The sequence below is a fragment of the Pollicipes pollicipes genome, unplaced genomic scaffold (assembly GCF_011947565.3).
Source record: "Pollicipes pollicipes isolate AB1234 unplaced genomic scaffold, Ppol_2.1 Scaffold_3087;HRSCAF=3621_pilon_pilon_pilon, whole genome shotgun sequence".
Taxonomy (NCBI): domain Eukaryota; kingdom Metazoa; phylum Arthropoda; class Thecostraca; order Pollicipedomorpha; family Pollicipedidae; genus Pollicipes; species Pollicipes pollicipes.
In genome coordinates, this window is record NW_023596225.1 from 7,402,931 (window position 1) to 7,413,494 (window position 10,564).

The 10,564-nt window shown below is 53.7% G+C and overlaps 2 protein-coding genes across 2 annotated transcripts; both read right to left on the minus strand.

Moving 5' to 3' along the window:
• Positions 1-39: 39 nt before the first annotated feature.
• Haspin (haspin) lies at positions 40-3,022 on the minus strand (the record flags this gene model as incomplete). Its single annotated transcript, XM_037213349.1, is given in 4 exon segments — positions 40-173; positions 825-958; positions 1,411-1,584; positions 2,925-3,022. Coding segments are annotated over 3 exon segments (369 nt in total), but the record flags the coding sequence as incomplete, so codon positions are not given.
• Positions 3,023-5,222: 2,200 nt separating this feature from the next.
• On the minus strand, positions 5,223-9,563 carry LOC119089315 (uncharacterized). Its single transcript, XM_037211983.1, has 6 exons — positions 9,551-9,563; positions 8,258-8,331; positions 7,238-7,395; positions 5,755-5,888; positions 5,264-5,367; positions 5,223-5,228 (listed from the first exon to the last, which is right to left on the minus strand). Exons 1-6 carry the CDS (start codon positions 9,561-9,563, stop codon positions 5,223-5,225), a joined length of 489 nt encoding a protein of 162 aa, XP_037067878.1.
• Positions 9,564-10,564: the final 1,001 nt, after the last annotated feature.

Genomic DNA, 10,564 nt, shown 5'->3' on the forward strand with positions numbered 1-10,564 from the left:
ACGCACGCACGCACGCACGCAGACCGCGGAGTCCGTCACCTGCATGAACGCCGCTATCGCCTGGTCCACGTCGCTGAACTGGAAGTGCTCGAGGTCCTGGCCGGCGTGCGAGTATTCGAGCACCAGGAACAGCTGGCCGGCCAGGAACAGGCGCGGGTGCTCGTTCTCCGAGCCTGCCGGCAGCGGCCCACCCGTCACACAGCGAACGCACACGCTCACGCCCGCCGGGCGCGCCGGTGTCGACCCCGGTCTCAGTCAATCATGGACGAGCGGCCACGTGGGAGGCACGCACTTCGGCCAGTTTCGAGAACGATCGGCAGTCACCTGATCGGGCTCACGGCGGGGGAGCAGGCGTTAGCACCGTAACAGAGTGTATAAGTATGAGACTGCAGTAAGGCAACACCACCATGGCGATAATTCGCCACGTGGCGCGACAGCAGTTTTCATATGCGGGTTCTGGATCGCTTCGAGTCGGCTAAAAACCGCTTCAGAATCTGGAATTTGCGGTCATGATATGTAGTGATTAGGACACATTTATTTTCATGTCAGCCTAAATATACAATAAGTAGGCCTACAGCGCACTGCAGTTTGCGTTCACCACGGCCCCGTTCTAACGCCTCGCAGAACCCATTTGTTTGTCAGCGAAGACGCCACAAACGGGGCTGCACGGCGCCCGCCGGCGCTAGGCTCGGCACTGACGCCGCCCTCTCGCCACACAGGCATCTGGCGGCGGTGGCGGCGGTGGCGGTGGTGGTGGTGGCGGTGGCGGTGGCGGTGGCGGCGGCGGCGGCGGCGGCGGCGGCGGCGGCGGCGCGCCAGCGTACCCTTCTCGCGGTCGAACTTCTCCCAGAGCTGGCGCAGGCGGGACGGGTAGGCGCCGCGCACCACGTGACATGAGAGCAGCCGGACGAAGCCCTCGGTCGACGACCGCACGCCGGCATGCAGGTCACTCAGCGACCTGGAGGCGCGGTGAAGTCACAGCGGCGACGGCAGGCGGGCACGTGGGCAGGGAGCTGGCCCGCATTGACGGCGCCACCGGGGCAGACGTGATCGGAAGATTCTGAACTGACACAGCTGAGGGCCCAGCCACTGACGGACATCGCTGCCGCCACGGTACCGTGAAACGGCTGGACAATGAGGCCTTCCTCTAAGCGGTGTGTGATGGACATGTGATGTGATAGGCACCAGATAGACTAAATAGTGTCGAGGCGAAACAATACTCGAGAAATCAGACGAGACGCCCATCGGCCGCAGCAGCCAGGGCTATTCGCGTTCGGAACCAGACTGAGATGATCACCATTATGGGCAAGCAGACGACCAAAGATGAGAACGCCAAGTTCTGATGATGATTGTGGTGCAATCTTCCAGGCAAATGCAAGAGCAATGCCGTTCCCGACGCAGACGACTCACTTTGAGATCACCAGCTCCGACAGCACCTCGCCGTAGCTCTTCTGGGCGGCGGCATTGACCTCGAAGTCTCCCTCGATCGGCATGACTTTTAAGACGGACATGTGGGCTGATTTGTTCCCGGTGAGGAAAACCTCGCCGTACACGCCTTCCCCGATCTTCTTTGTGACATTTGCCCTGCGATATTAAACCCATAATCAGCTCCCCGGCCGAACACAGCTTACGAGAATAAAATGTGCCGACGCGCAAACATGGCTCATCCGTCAAACAGGAATAAGAAAATGACAGCATTACGGATTTACCTACCGACAATACCTAGATGGACTGGCAAGGCCACGTCCACGTGCAAAGCGTTCTGCTTCGGTTGTGACATTTCAGGTAGTGTTTTTACCTGAACGCAAGCGCAGCTACATCAGGCATGACCGCCTTGGACCGCCTGATCATCGTCTCCATTGGCTCCCCAATAGCTCAAATTCGCCACTCTGAACGGTTGTTCCGCGAAGTATCCATGCGGCGAGATGTTTACGTTCACAAGAACAGTGCTCTCGCCATCAGCCGAACCAAACGCACCGTCTCCCGAGCCGCCGATTCGTTGCGTCGTGCAAACGGACTGGCCGGTGCCTGCAGAATTATGGCCTGCAGGCACCATTGCAGACTGAAATAACGCTGTTCACAGCCTCCGCGGGCTTTTCAATGCTTGCACTGTCATCGCGACCAATTTCTTGGTTTCTGGTTCTGGTGAGCCCGGCGCACTCTCAAGCGTTGTCAAGCGTCCTTTCGGCACACTCTCAAGCGTTGTCAAGCGCCCTTTCGGCACACTCTCAAGCGTTGTCAAGCGCCCTTTCGGCGCACGTTCAAGCGGCCCGTCAGGCAATAACATGCTCCATGCATGTTAATAAATAATATGTTAACTGAGGGGTACTTTGTGCTGGTCACCAAATATGCCACTAGTCCTTCAGATTTCGCAAGACACCCAACGGCGCACACCACGCATCGAATGCACGCATGTCTAGCTTGATACGTCGGCGCACGCCAGACACGTATGGCTCGTTCTGGTGGCCAGGCAGCATGCCGAGCGGACCATTCGTAGGTCAGCCACGATCCTCGTCCTTGCCAAGGCATTGCTGGGGCACCATGGATGTGCTGGAGCTCCGTGACGCCACGGACCGGCTGGGAACTGTCTTCTGCCATCTCAGCATGCTCGAATAGGTCTTCTTGAAAACTTACTTCGGTTTTGCAGCCACTTATATCACCTTCCTTGTGGAAAGGCTCTTATATAATCATGATAGTACAGGCATGCACCCAACCAAAATACCATGCAACTGAATTTACACTTTTGATCATTGCACTCACATATTATAAACAAGTGGGTGGCCACAGTCAACTCCCCAAGCGCTGATGGCGGAACTCGAGCACTACGGCCCAGTTTACACAGTGTAGTGAGGAGAGCAGTTTGTTTCGCCTGTGGTCATGCTCAAGCCACAGTCAGCCGGGCGTCCTCCACGACCGTGCCCCACCTGCGGCAGAACTGCGCGAAGTTTGCCGGCTGGCGCAGGTTGCAGAGCTCCAGGACGCGGCCGGCCGGGTCCTCGTAGCTCAGCGAGACGTCGGCGGCGGCCGCCACGTCCGACGACACGTACACCGAGGAGCGCCGCGTCCGCGGCGCCGGGCTGAAGCCGGGCGGCAGCGCCGACAGACGCCGGCGGCCCGGCTCGGCCTCCCGCAGGCCGCCGACGGACGGCGCCAGCTGTACCGAGCGGCGGCCGCTGCGCGCCGAGCGCGACGAATCCGGCTCGGACGCTGCCAGCCGCAGCGGCAGCATCGACCGGCGGCCACTCTTCAGCGAGCGGAACGCCCGCAGCTCCTCCTCGATGAACTCAGAGCACTGCGCGGACAGGCGCACACTCATGAGGGCGAGGGACATTTCCAAGTCCCTTTCTGTCGGCTCAGGAAAAGCTCGCAGGGAAGGGCGTCCATTTGGCGGGGAATGGGACGTGTCCGAGATCTGCGACGCCTCCTCTTCTGTTCGCTCAGGTACGGGCAGCATGGAACGGCGACTATCTCTCAACGAACGGAGCGTGTCCGACACAAGTGTCTTCTCCTCTTCCGCCAACGCAGACAAGAGCCGCATAGACCGGCGTCGGCTGCGCAAGTAGCGGCCTCCGCCGGCGGCCCGCTCCTCCAGCGGCGCAGGGTGCAGCTGCACGGAGCGGCGCGCACCGGAGCGGTGTCCCGCCGCGTCAGCGACCTCCTCCGGCGGCCGCGGCTGCACCGAGAGGCGTCCGCCGCCGGGCCGCGCCTCCCGGCCGGCCTCGGGCGCCAGCTGGAACAGTGAGCGGCGCCAGCCCTTGCCAGTGCGCAGCGCCAGCAGCACGCCCTGCAGGCCGCCGCCCGGCTCCGGCGCCGGTGGGGCCGATTCTGGGGACGGGATGGGGGGGGGGGGGGGTCAGCGCCCGCCGGCGGCAGCGGGGCGGGGTGACACGCCGACACGAGACCACCACGGCAGGCGGAACAGGCGAGGCGGCAGACAACAGCGCAGGCGCACACTCACACCGGGCGCGGAGTGCACGGACAGAGGATGTTTGCGACCACCAGATTAAAGCACACACCTAGCGCCACGAGACTACATTTGTAGCTAATGTTCCTACTGCTAGTCAGAATCCCGATTTGATCGAATCATCGCACTGGCCGGTCATTGGTGATGGATCCACGACGGCGCGTGACGGTGCACCGGGCACGCGGCCGTACGTGGCCTGTCCCGGTCCCGATCCCGGACACAAGGTGCCCCATAGAGCGAACCGTCGGACACCAGACCGCTCGTGCCGCAAGGCTGCAAATGGTTAGTCAACCGGCCCCGCGGCCAGCGCGTCCGAGCGCCCGGCCGACACAAAATACGGCATGTCGCACAACTTCATTAAGTCCCGAAACGTTACATATACTGAGCTGAAGGTGTTCTTTCGTGCCCTCTGGCCAAGTCCGTTTTGTCACGTAGCTAACAATGGTGATGGCATGCTTTACTAAGTACAACAAAGGTTGATGCGTCTACGAGGTACATGTTTACAGTGCAGTTTCCTGAGATGTGAACAGCGCAGACGCTGCACTTGAACAGAATACACCGGCGGAAAACAGTCAAAGTAACAAATTTATGTGAGAGAACGAAGCCAACAGCTACTTCATTACAGTATTTACCTGCGGAGGGCACGGTTTCTTGCATGCTCAGTGACCGACCTTCCCTGTCTTCCTGATTATCTGTATCTCGAGCGTCGGCTTCATCATCACCAACAGGAGCCTTGTTCACTTCTGTTTTACTCTCCTCAAGCTCAAGTCGGCACAGCCTGACGAAGCACTCCCGGATGCCCTCGATGGGCGTGGCTCCGCCGACGGGGCTGGAGGCTGGAGAGTTTGTCATCGAGTTGAGGACCAGCGCGGGCGGAGCCACCACGGCCGGCGGCGGGCTCCCACGCTCCCAGGCCGCCAGGGCCCAGGCGTCGCTCGGCGCCGCGCCGGTCGCCGGCTCCGGCCACGCCGTCCAGCCGCTCCGCGGAGACGCGGGGTCGGCGCTGATGCCGTGCGGAATGCGGCCGGGGCTGGCGCCGGGGCTGGCGCCAAGGCTGGCGCCGGGCCTGGCGCCGGGGCTGGCGCCAGGGTTGGCAACGGGGCTGGCGCCGGGGCTGGCGCCTGCAGAGCCCAGCGACACCGGAGAGAGATTCGGCGCCGCCAGCCCGGGACTGGCGACAGCCGTATGGCTAACCGCGTCCGGCGATACCGGGGAGAGCGCCGGCGCCACCAGCCGCGTCCGGCCCAGCATCGGCGTGCTAGTGCTGGGCCCAGCCAGCGGCGCCAGCGCCGCCCGTGCGGGAGCTGGCCCCGGCGCGACCTGCGTGGACCGGCCCGCCGCCCGGGGGCCGGCGGCGGGCCGCGCACCGACCGCGTGCGTCCGGTTCGCCTTACTGCCCCTGCCTGCGGACGACAGCCGCGATCAGTGGCCATGGAGGTGCACGATCACGCTCACACGCACGAAAGCATACCATAGGGCATTAAATATACATGTAAACAAGCATGCGCACGCTCGCGCGCACACACACGTAGACACGATCTGGCAACTTAATGGATGCATACGCAATAGTTATGTTTATGTGGTATAGTTCGCCACATTTTGTTGAGAGGGCACACCGTTGCCCACGGTCTTTATCGTAACAGTTGCCGTGATTCTTCATTACTTGCAAAGCAGACGGACGACTGGGAGCATCCTCTGAAAGATGCACAACGCCGTGTAGCCAGCTCTTCGACTTCATGCTGGACTTCCGGTTTGTTCCTATGACTGGGGGTACGGCCGACGCGACTCACGAGGCGGCGGCTTCCCTCGGGGAGGCGGTGGCGCCACCGACGGCGACTCGAACAGGCGGATGCTGGCGGCGTGCTCCGAGTCGGCCGACGAACTGTCGTTGACCGGACTGCGCCGCGTCACCACCTTCTGGTACCTGTAGCCATTGCAACCGCAGATCAGCGCAGCCCCCTCCCGGAGATTAGGGTGGGAGATGGGAAGGGGGGGGGGGGGGTGATCAGACACACACGCCAGCCAACAAGACACGCAAAAGGCTGGCGGCATGTCCTGTGGCTATCCAGCTACCCGCCTTTGGTAGCGCGCCGACACCAAACAGAATTACCGACTGTTGGATCAACCGATAGGCATATTGACATTAAAAACAACGCAACGTGACAACGAAAGAATGATGTACTAATGAGTACTTGAAGGAAGTGCTCTAACTTTGCGGCATGCTTAAAAAAGCATACTTCTAGTGAAACCTCACGACCATCTCCGTTTAATAATAGTACTGGGTAGTGCCACTGCGGCACAGGCAAGACAAAATAAGAACATCAATTTGAACCATTCCCCAATCTAAATTATGCTGCCAACGCTTTGCAACACCTTTACGCTTCTTCCTTGCAGTCGCGACCACCGTCATCATGACGACCGTGTTCACCTCTATTGGCGCGAATAAAAAGGTGTTTGTGATTGACCTGGCGAGCAGTGACCTGTTACCCAGAAGCGCACAGGTTGAATTTTGAGCCAGTGCATCACATGGATCATATGATGCTCCCATTCCCAGGGCCAAGTGCGCATCGAAAAGATGCGCTGTGGTAAACGCAATAGGAGAGGAACCAAACCCATAATTTAATGTTTCGTTGAACTCGCGGGATAACGGCTTCATGCCTCGTTTCTCTTTTTGCCTGAATAGTGTTTTAAGCTTTCGTAGTATTTGTTACACAAGCATGTTGACACATAAGTGTGTCACAAAGATAACCGAGCACACGTCGGAAAAAGCGCGACAAAAAGAAATGCATTACTTTCATGGCAGTGCGCAGAGTCTACCCACATTTATGTCACATGATCAGCTGCTTCAAATCAAAATTTTGAGCCATTCAGAAGGGGTTTTTTAAAACTGGTATTACTTATCGAATTGTACATGTCTGATGGAAAAACGAGCCTTTTGTCTTTTGTCAAACAATGTCTTTCACAGCTAACAGTATACCAATAGTTATCACTGCACTTCTTTCATCATGTCTGATGCTTGTTCAATATTTTCAAATGTAGAGCACTCCCTTGTCAAGTACCAATAACTATCCCAGCCTTAAGGCAACTGATTTCTCATAGATCCCTGCCCATGTGGTAAAACAGAGGTCCAATTCACCACCCACAGTCCTTTGTTTGTGTAGGGACCACCAGCATTTCTGTCTGGCAATGGTGTGCAAACAGTACATCCAAGATGATTCCAATCAGCACTTTACAAAGCTGATAAGCTGGGGGGCACCTCCATCACTTGCTCACACTGCTCCCTTGAGGAGGCGATCAAAGGTGGTCTCAGGGTCGGACCAGCTGAGGGAGGCCACAGATGGGCCCAGCAGCGACGACCGGTCACTCTCGGAGCTCTGCTCCGTGTGCGGCATGGCGGATGGGCGCTGTGCACCATTGGCCCACATGCTGCACTGCAAACAGGTGCCAGCAGCTGTCAACAGCCCGGCCCCAGTCAACCTGGGGTAAATGCTGGTCAATGGGCTCTCAAACTTGGTCAGCCTAAGGATGCACACTGGCATGAAGAGATGGATGGCTTGTAGTGGATAACTGCATACATTGTGGACTTACACAACAAGGTGGCATGGCCACAATTTACAGTATCTTTAAATGATCAAGCAATTAATTTAATGCATACATAAGGCTGATTCATGTTTCTTTGTAAAACACAACATCCCAAATGGTAATGCCCATTTGTCCTCTAATTAAGCAAGAGTTGTGAAACAAAGATGCACATGCTGTCATGATGAGAGCCAATGATATCAGGCTTTAGGGTGTTAAAACATTCAAACAAGGCTTAAACAGCCAATCATGACTTTGCCTGAGCATAATATTTTTCTGTCCAGACCTATCCTCCTTGCTACTTATTTTCACCCTCCATCCACACATGTCATCTAATACATGAAAAGCCTCCGATTTGCTGATAAGCACACTTAGCTATAAGCTGGTTTATGTAGTCTTAATTTTCATAAGCTACTTCTTATCATTATGAAATTGTCAGGACTCCATGAGCACTTATTTTCTTAGGCTACTTCATATAATTATGGAATCCTCAGGAAATTATAAACAAAGGCAAAGCCAAGGGTTTCTGACAGTACCAGCTTGATGAATACAGAACGTTGAAAAATAAGGGTCTTCGCCAGGAATAACAGCGTGACGATAACCAAAAGGCAATTCACTTTGATACGGTTGCGGCAAACCTGGTACATACATCACTGGTGCGTGAACGTAAGGAGCGGAGATGTCCGTTAGACAGAATTATTACCCACTCCAAACCTGGCCTATCGTTCCACTCAACGTCGCCTCCAGCCAGTCCCGTATATCTTCCCGCTGTCCCCACTCACGGCGTCCTGCAGCGATCAACCCGGCATCACCATTGCGCTCACATGCTTCAAATGTCCCACAATTTGGGACCACACTACTTCAACGCCATCCATGCAGCGAACTTCAAACTACGTAACTACTGGTCAGATGTTCATCAAAACGGCACCAATCGAAAGCTAGTATGCGGTTTTATCAGCCGTTCTGAAACTGGTCATCCCAGGTCACCATCTATACATTCAAAAACCGCGTAAGCCACTTCAGGGCATTGCAGTCAAATTCAAACTAGAAAACTGCTCAACCGATCCAAGGGGGGGGGGAGTCAGAACCTAGTCGGGACTGGGCCTGGCAATCCCATGGTGACGTCACCATGGGACTGTCCCAAGGCATTTACGTGTTCAAGGATAACGCAGTACTTGTTTTGGTACATTTTATGGTTCTTGATGCTGCTTGATGCGCAGTAATGTTGTGACCGCGCGCAGATGGCGCCGGTGTCGCGGGTGCTGTGTGTGTGCGGCGCTCTGGAGCTCGCCATCGTAATTGTAAAAAATTCGAAGGTAAGAGTATGAATCTACCTGTTTTGTGATTATTTACGATGCGACCTGCCTTAAACATGACGAATGGTGCACAGTACTTTTTTCTAAGTTAGGTAGGAAAGTACACCCTGACCGCAAAGCTGATAATGCAATTATTCAGTCGCTGCACAACTAGCCGGTTATGAATGTTGTGGCCTAGGCTACCGGCTGTTGAATGCTTGTGGAATACTGCCTGCAAAATGATTGGCCAAGGCATGCTCAGGTATATATATGTACTGGAACTAAAGGTTGTGTTATTTTTTAATACATGAATATCGAGATTGTTGTCTGACTGGCATTTGAATAATCCACATAGCATTGATAGCCTTTGTGCACAGTGGTGTTACCACCCATAAAATGGGTCAACCAGTAGTTATGTCAGTTCAGCACAGCTGTGCAGTTGCATTAGATGGGTTTATTGAGACATGAAAGGCACTATAATGCAATGGAAATGTTTGGTATAATGCAATGTTTTGCACATACCTGATATGACCTTTCACCAAAAGAGTTATCTGCCTGCACTGTTTAGAAAAGGTCATTTGGTATCAGAAGTTGGCTGAGTTTTTGGACATAATTTGGCTTTTGTGAAATTGTAAGTTATGGTTTTTCTAGATCAGAAAAATCAATGTGTGTAATTTAGTGATGGGCTGTGCTGAGGGCAACCCTACCTCACCTCCACCTAACATGTGTTTCTCATTGTGTCTGAACACCTCATTTTGATTTAAGGATATTCAAAGTTGTAGTTTTGTGTCTTTCCTTCAAAAGCCCAGCCAATGTCATCAAATGATGCCCAAAGCAGGTGATCATGATGTGATAGCCACTTTTACCTTAGTTTGCTTTGTAGTATTCTAGCAACAATATGAAAAGGGCAAGCCAACATTTGCTAGTGAATTTCAACATTCTTGGAGGATGCCACCATCACAAAATGTAATTGCTCCATCCAGCTGCATGCAGCATAAACCTGGCATTGAACAATAACCTGTGCTTGGTAAATGTATCCAATGTAAGCAGCAAATGTAGTTAATGTACTTAATGGGTGCAATGGTTTGTGTTGTACCTGAAATGTACAGTTAGTCAGCAAGATAAATCATCTTTGTGATTTATGCTAAGTCTCATGCTGAAATAATTAGATCACATAGGATACAGGGCTATCAAATTAATTTCAACATTGTAGGATGTCTGCTTATGCAAGGGAAGTTTTCAGATTTGTGACATTTATAGAAACTGATGTTTTGTATCAAATATTGCAAGATTCTGAATTGTACCTGTAACTCTATCCTCAACAGTGTATCTGTTACACAACTCCATTGCATAATTTATATCAACACAATTTCCTCATAACAATATGAGCAAATGTTAAGTACAAGATGGTACATAAATATTACATCAATACAATATGTTGTATTTATGTAAAAATGTGCATAACTGGGGCATGGTTTGGGGCAATCTAAGGTCCATTGATAGTTTGTATTACCTTGAGCAAAGGCTGCATATGTTTCAGATACTGATGCACCTTCAAAATCTGTTTAAGCTACCCACTTCACTTCAGCTGCTTAGGTGTACCTTTCCTACTCCGAGATCAGTGGACGAAAGTAAAAGTTGAAAATTACAAGGCTTGATGAGGAATGGAGAATGTTATATCACATTGAAGCTTCATATATTTGTTTTGCAGGTTTTGTGATGTGAA